The 21,412-nt window shown below is 40.9% G+C and overlaps 1 protein-coding gene across 10 annotated transcripts in view; it reads right to left on the bottom strand.

The window, feature by feature from the left end:
- Positions 1 to 21,412, bottom strand: part of tcf7 (transcription factor 7) — a 92,474-nt gene that overhangs the window by 22,486 nt on the left and 48,576 nt on the right. For all 10 annotated transcript variants that reach the window (XM_049592892.1, XM_049592893.1, XM_049592894.1 and 7 more), the window contains exons 4-5: positions 14,365 to 14,491; positions 1,387 to 1,474 (exon numbers count right to left, since the gene is read on the bottom strand). In XM_049592892.1, the coding sequence (XP_049448849.1) occupies positions 1,387 to 1,474; positions 14,365 to 14,491 (215 nt within the window). The remainder of the gene's footprint in view (positions 1 to 1,386; positions 1,475 to 14,364; positions 14,492 to 21,412) is intronic.

The raw sequence follows: 21,412 nt of genomic DNA, 5'->3' as shown, positions 1-21,412 counted from the left end.
TTCAAAGGCCTGAACCTGCCAACATTTCCCAGAATCCACCACATCTTGAGGAAGACAGTTATTCACATATTCACATGTGAAGGTACTGTATTAAACAAGTCCAGAATAATTTCATATTAGCCAGTAAAAGCATGCACTCAGGGCACTTGCATGTGACTACACAGATAGAAACCTTCAGTGTCTGAAATCATGTTTGTAATAGAGTTTGCTACTCAACACATTTGTTGTCATTTCTTTCAAAATTTCACAGTTGTCCACATTCCTTTTGTTTTGACCAGAGGCCACGAGTTTAAGTACGAGTCCAAAACACAGAGGATCAAAGGAGGTGGTTTCCATGCCAACGGGGGCCTTAGGTTAGCTAATATGACACCAGGAGAGACAGTGATGTATGTAACACTGACCCAGGTCACAGTGTGTATGTGAATGTGTGTGTTGATGTAATGCTGTGGAGATGATGATGATGATGATGATGATGATGATAATGATGATGGTGTTTAGGAAGGTAGAGATGAGTGATGAAGATTAGCAGATAACTTTTTTGGGGAAAATGGGGGGTTAGATTAGTAATGGGTTAATGGTTCGAATTCTGTGATGGAAAAACACCAGAGTTTGGACTGAAAAGCAGAAGCATGTGTGTGGGGCTAAACTATATTTTACATTATTGATTAAACTGCTAATTCATTTTTCAACTTATCGATTTAATGGTCAATAAAATATCAGAACACAGTTTAATAATGGCCATCACAATTGACTGAAGTGTAAGATGACATATCCAGATTCCTTATTTTGTCTCACTAACAGTCCAAAATGCAAAGATATTCAGTTTACTGTCACAGAAAGGTCAGAAAACAGGACAATCAACACATTTAGAAGCTGATGCCAGTGAAATTTTTACTTATTTTTTTGGGGTTCAAACTAATGCATAAAGGTTCAGTGTGTAGGATTTAGGGGGATAAACTGGAAGACATGGACAAGTATTTTTCTTCAGTTAATAATCACCTGAAAATGAGAATCTTCTAGTTTTTGTTACCTTAGAATGAGACATTTATATCTAGAGGGAGCGGGTCTACAGAGTCCGCCATGTTTCTACAGTAGTCAAGAATGGACAAACCAAACACTGGCTCTAGATAGGGCTATTTGGCTTTTTGTGTCGGTCACCACCAATTCATTTTCTCTCTATCAATGGATCAATTAATCGACTAATAGCTTCAGCTCTGCACTGATTCTCATCATGTAACAGACAAACCTGTATTTCCTTTCATGTTAGGGAAAGATCGTTGAGTTACACAGTGACAAGGTCATCACAAGTACACAAAGGACTGAGTGAGTCACAGCATGTACAGATATGTATGTGTGTGTGTGTGTGTGTGTGTGTGAGAGACTCACCAGCTCATGGAGGGAGTGATCTGGCCGACACCGCCTGGAGGGAGGGAGTAGTACCCTGAGAGGTCCTGGGACTGGTGCCTGTGAACGCCTGGAGGAAACACACACACACACACACACACACACACACACACACACACACATACATTAACACCACCATAATCACTCTTTTCTGTCTTGCATTTTGTCACTGAGGACATCATAAGTACACACACGCTTCATGAATGTTGCCATTTCTCTGTCTTTTTGTCTTTTAAACGCACACACACACACACACACACACACACACACACACACACACTCGTCAGGTCACGTCCGCAGCCCCCAGCCCTGGTCCTGGGTCTGATAGGCTATTAGCACTATTAGTAGTCTGGGAACCTGCTATTAAACACAAAGATAGCCTGAACACAGGTCATCACACTCTTTTGTTCCCATCCTGTCTCAGTGCATGTCTCAGAGTGTGACGTGAAATTGTGTCTGAGCGTGTGTGTGTGTGTGTGTGTGTGTGTGTGGGACCCTCCACTGGGAGCTGATGTCGCCAGTTGGTTTCACTGGTTTATTCTACACAAGTTAAGTTCCCACATTTGAAAAACACTCCACAGATACGAGCAGACACACACCCAAACACACACACACAAACAAACCATCTCACATTCTTCATCTCTACTTTTAGCAAAAAATGTTTTCCAACAAAAGAAACACAGACAGCTCGACTCTGTGCCCTCACACAGTAAATATCCAGTCTCTCTCTTTGTGCCCTTCAAAGGAAGTCATTTGTCAACAGGCAGCACCTAGCACTTAGCGCGGCCCGGCTGCTAACCTGTGTTTGCAGCAGAGGAATGCTCTCGATGACTGTAATTTGGCCGCGGCTCCGGGCCTGTTTCAGGACCCCGAGCCACTATAAATCTGGACGACAGGAATGTGACTGAGTCAGTCAACCTGTCTCACCACTGCGATCCTCCCTCCCCTCCCTCTGTCTCTCCCACCACGCCCTTCCTCCCTTCTCCTCTCCTCATCTTCTCTTACTGCCCTCCGCCCTTCCACTGCCCAGGCTATTTTCCTTCACGTTTCTGTGCTCCTTCACACCTCTCTTTTACCTTTTACCTCTCTTTTCCTTCCTTCCCTCCTGTTCTCACACCTTCATTACACACCTGAACTCTTTTCCTTCCCTTCGTCCAGTCAAAGAATTTATCCACCCCCCCTTAGTTTTATGGTCTCTTCCACATCTATTCTCACCTTCATCTCTTCATCTTCACCCAGTGATGCAGCAGGCTAACTGAGCACAACAATAAATAATTAAAAGTGTTACTGCTAGTGCATGAATCAAATTTGTTGACAACAAGACAGTAATGGATTGCCAACCAAATATCAAGAGTGACTTAACTTGCTAAAAATTAGGTCTGAGCCAAATGCACCAAAGGCATTAAACAAACATGACCAGCTGAGGGCTTCCACCTGTAAGCTCTGTATACATTACATTACTCTATAGACATGTGGTGAATACATTTAAAGAGAGAGAAGGGAGTACTAGAAGAGGGAGATGGGACTTTTGGCTCCCTGATCCCGACGGAAACATCTTCACATCACCAGTCTGTCACCGTTACATCATGGAGGAGTTTCAGACTCAGACACATAAACAAGCTTCAGCATATACAGGCCTCTATCAGGGTAAATCCACTTATTGTAAACACAGGGTTCACCCTCAGGCTGTGTTCACACTGACAGCACTGCGTGACTCCTTATTTATTTCCCTGGGAGCACTGCATTAATGTAGCGTAGCAGTGAAACAGACAAACAAACAAACAAAAATGACTTCTGGTTGGAAAAGGTTTGGTCCTGGCTCAACTTATGTACAACACTAGTCTCTATATGCAGACTCTACATTCACTGAATGTAGAGTCTGTAGGCAAACCCCGGAGAGCTTGCCTCCAGAAGAAGAGAGGAAGAGCCCTGGTTTCCGGTTGTAGGCTCTTTGTAGTCTGCGTGATATTGACCAATCACGCTTGAGCCAGCTGCAGTTGTTGCCAGGTTTAACAGTCTGTGCGGTAACTAATGAGGCGGAACATAACTGGCGTCACTGCAAATTCTGAATCCATTGCAATAGTTCAGCATATTTACTTATATATAAACCGAAGTCGGAAACGGAAAATCACCTCCTCCACCCAAATCAAACCGGAATGCCAAAAAATCGGGGGTCTGCCCCCAGAGGCTGTATTGCTGTCTGCCGAAAGTCAGACGCCGAGTACAGCCAATGGGTTCTGAGAATCGTGCAACACAAACAGTGCAACATTATTTGGCAATGCATCACTTCGGCCAATCGAATACACGCAACATTTTGCATCTGTAGAGTTAAAAATGGAAGAGCCATTTCTTATTTCTCATAGATAATATTACATACGTCACAGTTGAAGCACTTCTATGCTGTGGATGAACATGACACTCCCCTATCAAACCATCAAAAGATTACCAGTTGCATCAGAAAATATATGGTGCTTTGACACAGAGATAAGATAAAACTTTATTGATCCCAATTCACATGTCACAGCCGCTCAGAGGACAGACAGAAAGTGGAGAGTGACATCTATCAAAACTTACATCTATGTGTACAAGCCTGTTTTCAAAAATCTTCAAAGTAAAAGTAAACTACGACTCCAAAGGTGCATATCTGCCTAAACATCCAATTTAGTTACAGATTATTCTGTTAAGAAGCCTGAAAACACGATCTACAGCTTAAATTCTGAATTGAGATTCTTTTATTACGGGTCAATTTTGAAACAATGGCAGCACGTTTTATTCTCAAGTTCAAGAACAGGACGTTTTGTTTTCTCTGCTGCTCTGATTGGCGTCTTTTCAGTAGCAACAGTAGCTGAGGCTCATGGGTATTGTAGTAGTAGTACTGTATGAGACATCGGCCATGCCAAACTGACGGACAAAACACAATTTCTCAGAATTTAAATTGAAATAATTTAAGTTGAAGCTCTTAGCATACACCGATATGACTGTGACATTTTTGAGGACAGTCCCATGTTGAGAGCATTGTTCAAATTAAAATCTGATTGGGGAATAAAGTGGGGAAGAACGCTCAACTCTAGGTAGAACATCCTGTAGCATGTAGCTTGTAGAACTGTGCAACTTCAGCAGTTTACCTTGCCTGCACTTAAACAAAGAAACAATTTGCTGCGAACATGCCGTAATCGCTGTAGTCCTGCCTTAAAGGTGAAAGTATAAACAGCTGCTTGTATCTGCCTTCAAACTGGACATGAACACAACCATCACACCATTTTGTTGCTTTGCCAGAGGGCTATCAAGAGTCTGAATGTGCCCTTAGGCTAGTATGGATTTTTCTGTCTATGTTAATACTGCAGAGGATAAAAGTGAACTGAAATAGCTTTTGATTAAACCTCAGATGATCTCAACAGACTGCCCCATTAAAGCATTTATAATAGATATCAACTGTGAAGAATACTGATGGATAGCAGCATTAATCACAATGAATGTTGGTACTTCTTTTGATACCAAGATGATGAACTTAACATCCTTTTTCGAAATCACCCGTGTTCCCTGAAATGACTGTGTGGATAACATCAAAACAGCGATCCTGAGCAGTTTTATTTTGACTGTTGATCAGTCACACTTGAATGTTTTGGAAACATGACACCAGTTTCTGTAAGTCACGTTTTTGCAGCCCTGTTTGTTGTTGGGAAACCTGCGGGGGAAAATTAGCGGCAGTAATGGGGCAGTTTTCTTTGGAATGCCCCTTTTAAAGCAGCCGTCTAATGACAGCTAAAGCAACTATCTCACGCTCTCCAGCATCTCGGGAAACAACTTAAAAGGGAAACCATTTGAGTCAAACCCGGCTCTGAGCTCAGTATCACAATGTGTGCATGTTATACCAAGACTCGAGGAGCTGAAAATAGTATTCCTGCACTGATAATGTGCTGCGGTGGTTATAACCACTGAGAGTGAAAGTGCTGCAGCATCTGAGCCTTTAAATGACTTGACAAGCAGCCTGTGTGGTGTACATAAAAGAGCTCAAGACCAGAAGAAACTTTGTAGTTTTGTCTTACAGTAAGGGCGGTAATGAGTGCTGAAAAATTTTACTCAAGTGCAGAAACTCTACTTTTGTTAAGAGCAAACATCAAACGTCACAGTAATAGCACAAGTCCTTGTTTTTTACAGTGTAAAACTACCAATTACGCCGACATGAGTCTTAATTTTTACCTTATTATTCAGCACATTTCATTTCAAATACAGTTTCCCTTTTACTCCATGCTGTTTTTAAGTAGAGTGACTCACACTCTCACCATCAGTCATCTGGAGAATAAACATAGGGTACTTTTTATTTGGTTTTCTTTTATAATGAAAAAGGAAACAAATTATTTCAGAAATTAATTAAGCAATTGTAATAGCGAGAGCAACGGTTATTAGAGATTTTAAGCTAAGAAATGAAACCTAAAACTGAAACGTGATATTTCAAACTGCTCTCACAAACAGAGAAATGAAAACAGATCTGACTTAAAAATAAGGCTGCCATTATTCTATACAAATCCAATGAAAACATACTGAACTAACAACGAATAAGAAAACTGCACTCAGTAGTTCCGTTTCCACTGTGGAAAGTTGTGGATGGTACCAATGGAACCGTTCAGTGATGTCCCCATTTTTGGTCCTCCCTTTGTTGGGGTACCTAGCACACAGATCTGGTACTAAAAGGTGGAGCTGTGAACACTGCAGTCTGTTGATTGGTCAATAGCGAACGATCACTCTGGTCAGAGCTGAGCCACTGTTCCTATCATGGATAGTTTTATCAGCAGACTGTAACTATAAAATGAAAGGATGTTTTGCTGCCTCTCACAGCAGCTATAGTCGGGGAAAAATAATTCAGTGGGCCGACTGCCAGCGACTTTTAAAGTGGAATGTTTACTTGTAATGTTACTCGATGCATGAGTTGACGACTCGAATCCATCAGCACACCTTAAAATTTAATATGACAACTTTGACCATTACTTTAGTTTTTATTGTCTCTCTTGGATGACATACACTTTTAGGAATAAGTGGATCTTAAAGCATTTAAAAATAAATATTAATTTCATCAGGATTATGTGAACTGCATATATTGTAATTCTCACTCGGAGAAAAAAAAAAACATCGGCTCCGGTGACGCTTAACCCCTGAGCTTGCCTGAGAAGGACTAAATGCACAAACCTGCTAAGTTTAAATATCCCATCGAGAGAGAATCTCAGGACAGCCTGTTCTTTGTTGTTCTGAAAATGCTGGCATAGCACTGCAGCCCCCCCCCCCTTTGTTTCATCTTATTTTTACTTTCTTTACTTTATTCGATTTATTTATTCATTTTTATTTCTTTATTATTATTTTAATTTTTTTAATTCTTTTAATTTTTTACTTGTGTATTTACTTAAATTTATTGATTTTATTCATTTGTTTATTCTTTTCCCCTCTCCCTTTTGAGTACTTATGTGTCTACCTTACTTCAATTGTTAACCTGCTTATTTACTCTTTGTTTGTTGTCATTGTTTGCATGTCCTCTGTGTGCCTGGGTGTGAGTGTGTGACCTCTTAAGGGTTGTTTTTCTGTTCTGGATGGGTGAATTTAGGGTGTTCTGGTGGTTGGCAATTAAGCTGGAACCTTTCTTCAGTACTTTGTTACTGTTGCTGTACCTCAACTATGCATCTGAATATATTACGGGACCACTCCAGTGTTAAAATCAATAAAGAATTTTTTGGAGAAAATGTTGGCGTGCAACCTCGTTTTGTGGACAATAAACGAGGTGCAGACTGATAAAAGAGGAAATACAGTGAGTGCTAGACGGAGCAGTGAGTGACAACAACACCGCCCATATTTAAGAGTACTGTTTGCAGTGGAAACACTAGGGTCTAGGTAACATCTCTAAAGGCTTACTTTTGGTTCCAAAGGTACCATACTGAAAGTGTTTGGTGGAAACGGGGCTTAAGTGGCTGCCCAGGTTGATCACTACCACTCTAGACAATTCTCAATGCCGTATGTAAAATACAGATACAATATAATGATGAGCATGAATGAATTCTAATAGCCACAAATTTTTGATCCATGTCAATCATAACTGGATTTCAACGGAAAAAACTTTGTCTGCAGGCTACAGCACGACGACGTGGGAAATGGCACAATGAAAACAGACAGAAAAAGAAACCATTTAACTGCCTACATACAGAAGGTACTTATAGAGGAAGCACACATAAAGAAAAATGACCTAATCAACAAAATCTACAAATTTACAAAACCAGGCAGGCAACCACTCTGCCTCTGAAACACACCCGGTGTGGTATGATGCTGAGCAGAACAAAACCAGGTCGCAGTCATGGCAGCAGGCACACGGCGCAGCTGCGCCTGGTGGCACTGTCCCTCCTGGGTCCTTTACAGTTCAGATGGCAGCAGAGATAACAAAAGTGGGGATTTATTCATCTCATATCTTGCTTAACATTAGAGTATCATAACACATCAGGTATGGAATTAATCTGCAGACACTCTGGTTCAAAAGAGACCAAACCTTTCTATTACTGTACTATTTTCAGCTGTGAATTCATGTGTGAATATTCACAGCAGCAGGACGGTGTATGTGGGCAATACTTGTTAACAGGACCGAGTAATTAAATCATTTATTTGCCATCAGTAAGAAAAATAAGGAATATCACCAGCCTTATTCCTGAAAAATGCTTTGAAAATACTCAGAAATACAGTGACGATCCACAGTTATGCTCAGTTAAAATGCAGCATGCTGTTTGCAGCTTGTTATTTCGCACTCTGTACACACAAACCCTAATATGCTGAGAGCATATGAGACTATACACTAAGTGTTAATCAGTGTTCGTCTTGCACATAAAAGTGTGAGAGCGAGCAGGCATGTTTCATTTCTGCTTTTTCTCTCTGTGTTCTACGCTCTATTGTCCAAGCCAACAGTCATAGAGAAACAGTCAAAGCAATGTGAGGGTGCTGGATCGACTGGAAACGAAAAACTTTTCAAACACATGTTGAAAGTGGTGTTAAGCTTGAGTGGAGAAAGGACTGAATTGAGTGGGCTGACCAGCTGGGCCGCACAATGACAAACACAAACCGACAGGATTAGGGATCATTACTTGACTTAAGTTATCTTAAACTAAATTTAATTTCCAAAAAAACTTAAATTTTTAGAAAATCTAAGATAAAAGTTTAAAATGTAACTTTAAAAAATTAAAAGCATATTTTACAGTGTTTTATAAACAAAAAAGTTTTGGGTGACATTATAAGGTGAATGATGAGATCAGAAAAAGCACATTTTAAGTGCTTTTAACCCTGTTTAATCCTCCAGACAAAAATGTTTTCACTGGTCTCTGATAGCAAAAAAATAAGTCCAATTTTCCCACTCTGCTGTCCTGCTCTGTTGGCAGATTAAAACAGTGGTATCAGAGTGACCTTGTATTTTGCTATTATCAAATTACTATCCTTGCATGGGAACAACAGAACAAGTTCTCTGGTTACCACGGAAACTGGCATCCCTGCATCCCTGTCATTGTCACTATGAGTCTCTTATTTAAAGTCTCATGCAGTATCGTATGAGGCGATGACGTAACCCGGCGGGGCTTAGGTGTGACAGGGTCTTTACCTCCTCCGTCATGCTTTGAAACTGCACTGCAGCTAAATTTGGAGCCGGGATTAGGAAAAAACCTTTACCTCACCACAATTTCTGTGCGTATAAATTCACTGTTCTGGATTATCGTAAAGACTGAAAAGAAAAAAAAACATCTTTCAGGTGATAGGATATTTCATGTTTGATTAATAAGGTGCAAGGAGCTGTTTTTTCACTGCTAAAGGAACATTTAGGGGTTTATTAAGCTCTAACACTACTAAAGGTCCTCCAGTAACTTTGTCACGCAGCAGTGAAAACAGACAGTGGGCGCTGATGGAAACAGCACAGGAAGTAAACTGTGCGGTGACAATAAGGTGAAAACTGTGAGCTCACGTACAACAAAGGAGGTTAAAGGAGGAGAGGATTCAACTTTGAGCAGATATATAACAAAAGATCTGTTCACAAACAATGCATGATTGTCACAGTAAGTGGCTGTCAACTACAATTAGATGGAACATCATACTGGCTTTCACCAACATGACGACAACATGACACCCCTGAATGCAGAGTAACAGGAGTTAAACGAACTTCTACACTGATGGTCAACCATTTATAAGGATGGAGAAAGAGAAAAACTGTGATCATATCTCTGATTTTCGTCAGTCATGGGCGGTCTAATTACAGTCTAGGCCTGGAGAGTGAGACAAAGGAACTGGCAGAGCACAGAAATGACAAGAGGTCAAATGATTAAAGAGATAAATACAGATGAACCCCGAGGATATATAATTTGACACTTGTTCAGACAATGAACAATCAAAAGCTTCAGCTCAAAAATAATTTGCATCTATTTAAACACTACACTTACATTCTTGTAACAGTGTCTGAGAAGTGAGCAGAGAGTGTTTATGAGCACAAAGCACATCATTATTTGTCAGATGACGTTAAAAAACAGAAATCACAAATAAAACTGTTTTAAATATTCATAATTAGTGACTTCAAATATCACCAAACACATCCATCATTTGAGTTTTCAGGAGACAAAAACTCCAAATGTTGCCTGGTTGCTTGCTAAAAACTACAGCCAAATATGACAGCAAAGGCAAAAAAAAAAAAAAAAACAATACCAGAATTCAACAAGTCTGGCGATATTTTTCTACAACAGCCATTAGTGTGAAGATTGAGCGATTAGATGGTGACAGCACTGAGAGGGGCTATGACAGCCTTAACATGATTATGATCATGATTCTTTTGTTAAATAAGTGACTAAAATGACAAAATTATTAGTTTTTTTGCTCAACTATGTTGACTGAAATGTTCAATATAATCTGATGAATAACCAAAAATAAAACGTCACACTTTTCTTTGACTAAAACTGTACTAATTTAACTAGACTTAGTCATAAAATAAATTTGAGGAGTTTCAAGATAATGATCAGGAGAAAAAAAGCAAGAAAAAAAATTGTGCTGTTAGAAATAATTTTTCTGATTTTCTCAAATGTTTGCTCTTTTCTTGTCGATTTATTGATCATATCTATTTTCAGAGCATTCAAATATAGATAGAACAAGGAAACTCAGTCTTTGCGAGTTGCGAGCTGGTCACAAAATGCAACCACTGTCGATCATTGATGGGTCAAGTGCCATAAAGTTGTGGAACTGGTGACAATTTCTATGAAAAATCACATATTTTTTCATAAAAGTTATGTTAGAATTATCAGTAAAAGCATGGGCCAAAACATCAGCTTTCCAGTTATTCAGTACACTACACCTATAACACACCTTTAAATCACACACACATTCATTTGTTTTATTTATTTTCATGTATTTTCAGTTACTGCAGAGCCTCAAGTCAGCTTTCATCACACTTCCTCTTTAATCCTCTGAGTTTCAGCAGGTATAAAAAACCTATATTGATCCGTGTTGAGCTCAGCCATGCAGGAGAACAATCTGAAGACAGATGGGTGGTTAGGTGTGCCGAAAAATGACATCACTGATGAGGTAACCCCTACCTGTGAGGAGCTGACGAATGATATGAGGAGTGAGGTAAGGTGGTATGTGTGTGTGTGTGTGTGTGTGTGTGTGTGTGTGTGTACACTGTATGATGTTCCTGACTGGAAACACTGTCAGAATTCAGGTGAGATGGTTTGAGGAAGGTTGTGTGCAGCTGTGTGTGTGTGCGCCTGTGTGTGTAAAGTGTTAGAAGCAGGTGGCTCAGCCTGTCATTAAGGGCTGAGTCACTGTGTTAGCATCACTCACGGACACACACACACACACACACACACACACACACACACACACACACACGTACGCAGGCACACACAAAGAGTCTAGACCAGACAAGGGGAGTGTTTTTGGAGGATAAGGGGGTTTCCAGACAGAGCAGGCAGAATATTGCCTGAGGTCACACTCCAATATCTAATCAGAGCCAAGAAAAGACTTTTGTTCAACTCAAGCTTTTTTTTTCTTCTGTTGCTGTCAACCTCTTCCTCTCCTCCTGCTTCCTCACTTTTCTCTGAAAAAAGCTTCTCGCTTTTGCCGTCATCATCACTGTCAAAATCCTTCAATGATTGTTCAGACTCAAGAACTGCCGCGGCATAAACTCTCTGAAGTTTCTGAGGGAAAACCTGAGCAGTGTTAGACGACCAATGAATTCACCTCACCATATCAGGGAGTGATTTCATGGTTATCAGCTGTGTTAAATTGTGAGTTATATGCTGCCGACCTCTGCCCACACTCCAACTTCTCGTCTTTTTACTATTTGCTGTTGTATTCTGCATCTTGTGTTTAATTATTTATACAAATAAAGTTGTAATAACTAACTTGTGACTGCACAGTGAAGAATAGTTTTGTCTAATAAGCTTCTGACTGATAAAAATGTGTGTGTTGCTAAAATTGTTGGAATATTCATTAGACACAATAGCATTTAAATGTTGGGCAGAACAAAAGGCGCCCAAATGATTTGCCTCTTTCATACAGGAGATATGCGTGTGATATTATGACATGCTTTTGGACAGTTGTCACCCTTGTTGTCACTGCTAATGAAAAACTCCAACTTGTATCTGAAGTTTATAATCTGCACTTATAAACCTGAGAATTACACTGAATAATGTCCAATAATTACAAGTAAATGTGCTCATGGAAAAGCTCTGGTCCAAAATAAAAATGTTTAGTGTCACAGATGTAAAAGAACCGGATGGAAAAGATAAAGAGAGCTGGATGGAGTTTGCCAGGACGGTGCCCGTTCATTCCAATAAAGGTTGCTTAACCAGAACATATGCCAAAAAACTTTTTTCTCTTCCTGGTTTACCTCCTTGTCGTGTGGCCCTCAGCATATCATTGTCTCTTTCTCTTGTACCATAGACTGTACATTGAGATGACTATGTTTTAAGAAAGTTTTGCAGTTGTGAAATCTTCATGCTGTAAAAATTCAACTCAAACTAGAAGAACAGCAACCAAAAATGTCTGCAAAAAAAGCCGCCATAAAACAGGGACGATAAGTGATTGTTACTGCTATGTCATGCCACTGTTAGTGTTTAGAAAGTGCTGCCTTACACATGTTACTGTCAAACTAGAGGCCAATTTTGTTGTGTTATATGTCATGCCTCTTTTGCTTCAAGGACACTGGCATCAAAAATCACACCCTGGGACAGAGTGATGCCACCGTTGTTTGATTCTGTATAAAAAAGCAACGGCAGCGAAATGAAGGGACTTCGTAACATCCCCACTGCATGATCTCTGTGCAAAAAGGGCTGCTCATACACATGAACACAAGGCTCTAGGGGCAATTTGTCATTCAGCATCTTGCTCAAGGAAGCTTCAACACGTGGACAGGAGAAGCTGGAGATTGGACCACCAACCTTGAGATTAGCAGACACCTGAATCTGCCACTGTGTATCCAGCTCTCTCAAAAGAGAATTCGACTGATACAGATGAACCAGAGATATCGTCTTTCTCATTCCAGATATTCTAAAATCAGGTCAAAACCTGGCACCTACATTACCCACAATGCAACTTGAATACAAACAGTTTGACCTGGGATTTTAGTGTGTACTGCTAGTGGTGTCTAATGTAGCCTCGTGCCGCTAGCCTCAAGCAGAGAGGAGGAACGTGCTTCAGAGTTGTGGTAGACGACTTTATAACTCCACACCTCCAAATTTGTTTCATTTTTATTTTTGTAGTCTTCAACCCCAACCAGTTTATCAGATTTTGTGCAGCTCCCTCTGGAGCCTCTAAAGACTTTTTTTCCCCCACACTTGCAGCAGTACTCCCAAAGACCTAGGACCAGACTTTGATGTGTAAAATCAGTTGAGCTCCCCTTTAAAACATGTATGGCTGGTCCTCTGGGGACGATGAATGTGCTCAGCAGATTCAATGGCAATCTGCCTCTTAGATTTTTAAAGTTTGACCCTGACAGTGAGAAAGATTTTTGGCTGGTGATGCCAGGGGAAAGATTATTGGGATGCCAAAATCCTCTTGGGATCATGAATACATTCAGCACATTCGACAGCAATGTGGTCAGTAGTTTAGATATCTTGCACTGGAGCAAAGTGTGAGACGTACAGCACAGGGAGACAGATGGACCAACCAACTCTGCCACCCATTCAGCTCCGCCTTCTGAAAGGCAAAAATCCTACAGTGTTTAAATGTCAGGGTGTGTTTGTTTGTGACTTTCAAACAGAGCACAGTGTGTGTTTGTATGTACAGCGCTTGCTAAGGAGAACCTTGTGTGTGCTGCAGCGATGGCTTGTGCGATTGTCACTCTAATTGTTTCCATCTTTGTGTGTGTGTGTGTGTGTGAATGTGTGTGTGTGTGTGTGTGTGTGTGTGTGTGTGGCTGGCGGTCCCTTCAGAGGAGCAGGCCACTTCAGAGCAGCCATGGAACCGCCACAGGCTGACGGAGCCGGTGCTGCCACTTCACACACTGTGTGCGTGCCTGAATACATGTGTGTGTGTCCATGTGTAAGGAGAGGAGGGGGGGGTGGAGCTGACGAGCATGAATGTGTGTATGTGTGTGTGTGTGTGTGTGTGTGTAAGAGACAGAAAGACAGGGAAAATATGTATTACATTTGTTATATCATAGTTCGTGTGTTTCTAATAAAATACAATGCTTGTGTGTGTGTGTGTGTGTGTGTGTTGTGTATCTATGTGATGAATGACGTGTCGACAGCACAAACAGATCGCAGTGTGTATGTGGACGAGGATTTCAGCATCAATTCAGCAGCTGTCTGGGGTATATCTGTGTTTACTTGTGTGTGTGTCCTTTTAAATGTATGTACTTCTGTATTTTAACAAGAATCCAGCCGACAGTACGTGTGTGTACACAAACTTCTGTCTTTTGAGTGCGAATACAGGTATATGTGTAAACGTACGCGTGTGTGTTCTCACCTGTCTTCTGGCTCATGTCTGTGGGCAGGTGTGGAGGACTCGGGCTGAAGTGCTCGTTGCTGTAGGGCAGGAGGGACGTCAGCGGGTGCATCCCGTGAGACTGCTGCACCACCGACACTTTGTTGGACTGTTCACGAGACACAAAGATACAAAATAAATTTAGATAGCACGACTTCACGACTTCCGACTTTTTTCATGCTGACTGATATACTGACAAACAGGCTTGCAGGTGCTCTGCTTGAGGTGAGTCACAAACACAAATAATCAGTCTTTTAGTTCAACAGTGTTACGTCAAACAGTAATTTTACAGTCATTGCACTCATTATAAACATGCACTGTTGTGTGAACCTGCTACGGGACTTTCTCACAGTCAAGAAGAAAGCCATCTTATGTTAAACATTAATAAAGCTCTACTACAGAAGCTTCTAAACTACCTCACATCTATTTGAATCTAGTAACTTCAGTACAAGATTCAGTAACCACTAACCTGAGTGCGTTTTTGGCACTATGCACCAGAGGTGTGGACTTCAGTCACACGACTTGCAGTTGAGTCAGACTCAAGTCACAAATTTGACGACTTCAAACTCAACATGACAACTGAAAGACTTGCAACTCGACACTTGACTTGGACTTAAACACCAGTGACCCCTGACTTCACTTGGACTTGAACCTTTTGACTTGAGAATACTTCACATCTTTCCACAAACCCAAAGATTAAAACATATGTTATTTAAAAAGTGTGCCACAAATCAATTAATTTCCCTTTTTTACTTTTACTATTCATTACCAGCAAGTTGACACTTAATTCTCCAGATCAACTTTGTTTAAACTAGTCTGACAGCATCCAATCAAGTTGCAGGAGAGAACCATGAAGAACTAACATTTCGTGAAGAGCGTATTTTGACTCGTTTAGGACTCGTACCTCAAAGTTTACGAGTAGGGTCTCGTCAGTCTTGACTTAAGACTCAAGAAAGATTTAAGACTTAATTGTGACTTGCAAAAAAATGACTTGGTCCCACCTCTGCTCAGCACCTTTTAATAAAATGAACTGCCAACTACAGTCTTTCATTTCCGTTCAACAATTTTTTTGTCAATGATTCCTGTTACTGTCTCTTTTAATTCCTTGTTCAATGGTTGTGTTGCTTCTGTTTTGCTGATTGTGTTCTTGTGAATATTTCTTGTTAGCGGGCCTCTCTTGGAAAAGAGATCTTAATCTTAAGAGACTGCTCGATTAAAAGAAGATCAAAGATGAACAAATAAATGTATTTTAAAAAGTGCAGTAACTTTGATAAAAAAGGTGCGTCAAAGTTAAACCAGGAAGCAACTTTTCATGATTTAAACTGTCAGCTTGGGCAATAATTTTACCATCACAGAGACTCATTTCCCATATCTTAGCAATTAAATATCTTAGTAATTAAAATGCTGAGTGAATGTTATGAGAATATTGTGTAAAAGATGGAAAATAAGACCCAGATGCAGGACTGATTACTTAAATTAAACAGGACTCAATATGTTTTATAATTTGGTTTATAAGGTTGGTTGATTATTTTTTGTCAGGCACATGAAGGATTACAAGTTCAGCAAATGAAAACTAAGAATTTATTCATTTTAGTGATAATAATAATTTGAAAAAAAAAATTAATTGCTGATGATGTTGGAAAACATATTTCAGAATTTCAAGATTTAAAATAAAGTCATTTATTTAGTCAAAGATTGATAAACATGATCAAACACAGTGGTGCATATTTTGTTTTCTTTCACATGCTAAAATAAGATATTACATTCAACCAGAAACCAACATGAAATGATTTATTCTATCTCTTTTCTTCTCTTAATTAAATCGATATTTAAAGATGCAAGATGAACACAAAGATGCCAGTGTCATTCGCTTACAATATTTCTGCTTCTATCCACTCGCAGGGACGTTTGCATTTGCTTGCAGGCACAAAAATCCAGCTGAACACACACACACACACACACACACACACACACACACGTACAAGAAGGAAAGATGCAAGAGAAGAAAGCTGGACATCTTAAACCTGGTTTGGAACAAACATATGGGCTGTGCTTTGCTACCATTGGTTTTCAGTGGAGCAGGGAGGAGGAGGAGGAGGAGGCCCATTTGATCGATAAGTCTTTGATGATCAAGTGAGGCTGCGTGCGAGCTTGTTTGCTTTCATGTTTCTGTTTACAAATGGCTTTCAATAAGTTACGTGAAATCTAGTTATTGCTAATGCTCACAGCATGCTGGCTGACATATGATACGTCACGGCGGTTTGCAATGTTGAAGGCAGCTAACCAGGCAGCCTTGGACAGAGTTACACTGCGTATGTTTGAACCATGCCGTGTGTGTGTGTGTGTGTGTGCGTGCGTGTGTGCGGACTGGGCAGTGTAACAGATTCTGTGGGAGGAGAGTATAAATATGCGTCTTTCTGTGCGAGTGCAAATGTGTGTTTGTGAGTGGGTGGATGTGTATGGCTGGGTATATTTGTGTGTTTGTGTGTGTGTGTGTGTGTGTGTCCAAGCCGCGTTAAGGCTTTGAAAGCTTGGCAGTGCTGCCGATTTTCATGTATACAAATATATCTGAGAAAAGTTTTTTAAGTTTTGTATTTTGTACACTGAGATGGACAAGCCTGTGTGTAATCGTGAGTGTGTGTGTGCGTGTGTGTGTGTGTGTGTGTGTGTGTGTGGAGTGTGTAACATCAGCACTACAGAGGGGCAGATCTGGTGCTACTTGCTGGGCCTCCTGCTGAGTTACAAAGTGAATACCTTATCACTTAAAGGCAGAGCTTCCACACGCTACACTCCACATTAACACACGCACGCACACACACACACTTTCAACAGCTCCTTTCCTATCCGTCAACATCTTAAACTCCCTTTCACTGGCCAAACACACACGCACACACACACATACACAAACGGACCCTCATGTGTATGCTACACGGCTAGCTGTGGAGCTAAGATCAAACTACTAAACCGCTTTTAATGTCCAGACACATGAAAACAAAACGCACTGCCTCTGTACTGGAGAGCTGAAGGGTGGGAGGTTTGCGGGTTGTGGGAGGAGATGCAGGGGAGGTGGTGGTGTGGGAGCAGGGTGGAGGTGGTGGTGAGGTTTTTAGATAAGGTGGTCTGCATTCATTACAACCTGAAGTAGCCTTCAGAGATGGAGAAGGGGCGTTGGAGGGTAGGGAATATGCAACGATTTTGACAGAATGGTCACCTCATGGGATGAGAACACCCAGATGAAACACCTGTTGTCATGGTAACACATTATGAAACAATTTGCTAAGTGGGGTTTAGGATGATGTGCTGTTCGACACGCCGGGCGGAGTCACATCTGGTGCTGTGTTCGAGTCATGTGAGATGGAGGCTGGCAACAGGAAAGATCCCCTTATTTACTTTTTGGGAGTGTTCACTTCAGAAAACTCGAGGTGGCTGTATGAAAAAGTTAAAAATGCAGAATTGGTCTGACGAGGACTAAAAATACTGAGCGTGGTGCGAACAGAAACACTATTAGAACCTGCGTTTCATTATCTTTAACACTGGACTTCTCAAAAACCCCAATAATTTTTAATTAATAACTTCCATACAAAGAGTCGTGGCAGTGGTTCATATTGTGTTGTGTTTAAGCCCCAGCTGTTAGATAGCAGTGTTGTAATCTATCTTCCACCATTTGTCTCTTGGGGCCATCACACACCGAGTCTGTACTTTTTGTCCAATTTTGTTGAACACATAATAAATACAACCTCATGCTGGGTCAATCATGTTCACTCATCGACTCTGAAACTTCCGTCCGTCATTAAAGTTTATGAAAATAGGGCTTAATATTCTGCTTTCTTTTTAACATCTGTCCAAAGCTTTTACAGTTGTTTAGGACCAAGAGGCAGTGAAGATCGTATGGCGATGATGATGAGGAGGAGGAGGATGTGAATAGACGATGAGGACCGCACACACACACACACACACACACACAGACAATATGAGGACAGAGAAAGACGACGGCTCAACCCCCTGCAGGTGACCGTGGTGCTGAACGCCAGACGCAGGCAGAGAGTAGCGACAGTCTTGCTTCTCTCCACTGGAGATGGAGAGAAGCTGGGGAACTGCTGTGTCTTTTCATTTTATCCTGTATTGCAAATTTTCACACAGCAGAGACAATAAAATGCATTAGATTTAGTGTGCAAGGTCTCTGTGCGTGACTATTTTTATCAGTTGACAGATGAAAAAAATGCCTAAGAAAAATATGGACTGCAACGTAACAACATATCGCTAGCATACATGCAAAGAACACGGGCCTCTAACATAAGCAGAGTCATATAGGATGTACCAATAGCTCCTAAAATAGATTTTAAAAAACACAATATATGGCTTTGCTTACAGTATGAATCAAAACCCCTGTATCATGATAATATACAGCCTCTATTTCTGTCATTCAGCAGTAACTTTGATGTATTGGAACTTTTACAAAAATTGGAATCTGGATGTCGACACTGACGGGTATGTAGAAGCCAGAAACTGGCAATTAGGCAACTCCGACCTGACACCAATGCAGTGTAACCATTGTTTAATTTGTGCAATGTGCAACTTTTCATTTTCAGCAGTAGCAATGACATTTTGCAGGGAAAATCCCAAAACTGGGTAGTTAGCATCAGCAGTGAGCGGCAACAGAATGCGTGAGCTTACATGTCATAAAAATCTGACCGAACTTTGAATGTCAAGAGTCAGAGTTCATGACTGCAACAAAAAAAAAAATTAAAATAGTTATTGCATGTTGAGTAAGAAGACAAATTGCAAACTGAAAACCACTGCGTACACCACTGGAAACCAGTATACATGCAGAAACATCAGCATTCACACACCATCCAGCAGATGTGAATACTACACATATACAGAATGTAAGTGCGAATTACTGCACACAAATCACACCTCACCTGCAGCGCATGTACACATGCACACACACATATTCTGCTTCTTGACAGATTTTGCACATATGGATGCAAACACACACACACACACACACACACACATCTGTGCAGGGCTGCTAGGAGCCTTCAAAAGTAGCTGTGGCTCCATTTCACGTGCTGAGGTCGATGTAGCCGTTTTGCTGTAACATTATAGCCGCAAAATCGTCCATTTATGTTTCCTCTCTTCCTCGGGGTAATTAGCCGGCCTTGAAGTGGCTTTCGCTGCGCCTTCCTTTTTTTACACACACTCAGGGAGGCTGACTGAGAGCACTCATTTAACCCATAATTATCAACCCCTCTGTATTTAACCCCCCCCCCCCTTCCCTCCTCACCCCACCACACACATACACTCACACAACTTACACATAATTACCTTAGCTGAAACAAACGAGTGTGTGCATGCATGTGAGGGACACACACACACACACACACACACACACACACAAAAGATCAAATAACACTTTGGCATCTTTGAAACGGAAACTTGCAGCTATGTTTTTGGTAACAGAAGAGTAACACATATGTTCAGGTGCACGCACTTACACACACACACACACACACACACACACACACACACACACACACGCACAGATGCAATGGAGGGAAAAGTTCACTCACCCTTTAATTTACAGGAGTGGAGTTACCCACCCTTGCAGTCAGACATAAATTGTCAGGGAATAAATTCATAGCACAAATCAATAGTAAATACAGGGTTTTCAACTGTGACCGGCTGAACCTTCATTTATTTATTTATTTTATTAGGAATATAAAATGCATGAGGACCAATCTGCTTGTAGGAAGCACCGCTTATGAGCAAAGATCAATATGGGATGTTTCAGTTCTAAGGACAGTCTGAACTGGTGAAAAAATATTTTCAGATGTTCAGACGGAGATCTGCTTCACTCCGTTTTAGGTTTCTGATATGAACAATATGAGTCACACCCAATTTCAGCTGCAACTGTCAGGTGTGCCCACCTGTAGATGCTTCTCCCTCATATTTCTGATTTTACCACCATCTGTGTTCTCTGCAGAAAATCTACAGTGAAGCGTATGGAACACATTGGACGCAGAGTAGAGACACGAAAGGGAGTCAAGACACGGCAGCAAGAACGAGACTCTGATGTGCACTGATGTTTTCACGAGTGGGTCCCTGTTTTGTTACCTCTGCCTGGCGTAAGTCTAAAGGGGATCCATCACTGACTGCCGACTCCTCACTCTTAACCCACCTCTTGACCTTTACCTTGTCTGTTGCAAGCCACATTTTAGGCTTTCTTGTGGCTCATAACGGACGTCCATAGAAAAGTTTTGTCTCATTTTGAACTGGAGCATCTGCAGATTATTTCCATACCCGATATTTTATGATCCACTAAAGATAGGCACAATACAAGATGGATAAATCCCAATGTTTTGTTATCTTCGCTGCCATTTTGACTGCGAGGGAGCAGGGACAGTTCCACCGGCCGTAGCTCTCTGCGGTCCGGCTGGACACGGTTTTGTTCCGTCTTCTCTATGACGTCATACCACACCATGAGCATTTCAGAGTTTCAGTGTTTTGCCTGCCTGAAGGAGATATGCTTTCAGCGGAGTGCATTTACTATGTATGTATTGTTCATGCAAAGTGATACACATCCCTGCCGCCTGGTTCACGCTGTTCTGTTGATGGACAGTTGCTAGCAGTACAATGCAAGGAAATGTAGCAATTTCCCAACAACAGCAGTGAGAAGGACGACTGAAAGTTAGCAAACATAGATGTGTATGTGTGTATAGTTTTTAAATGTGTTTTAAATGTGCATTGTTTGTCTGATGGTGAGCCTTGTCAGAGCAGAATGTACGTTGCTTTGTGGCAGCCAATTAAGTTTATCTTATCTAATCTTATCTACTCTAATTTAAACAATGCACAATTAGGAATGATTCATGCGGAAGAAAATGTATTCAACACTGATACACACAGTGAATACGAGGTACACGAGGTATCTTTAACATAAGTTCCACAGTGTCTTTGGAAGTAAAGATACAATAGTCGGTGCACATTGGTGTTTTTGATACATTCATACACTAACTACATAGAAAAGGGT

Source organism: Epinephelus fuscoguttatus, linkage group LG12 (assembly GCF_011397635.1).
Source record: "Epinephelus fuscoguttatus linkage group LG12, E.fuscoguttatus.final_Chr_v1".
Lineage (NCBI taxonomy): Eukaryota > Metazoa > Chordata > Actinopteri > Perciformes > Serranidae > Epinephelus > Epinephelus fuscoguttatus.
The sequence above is the reverse complement of the archived record's forward strand: the minus strand, read 5'-3'. Positions and strand labels throughout refer to the sequence as shown.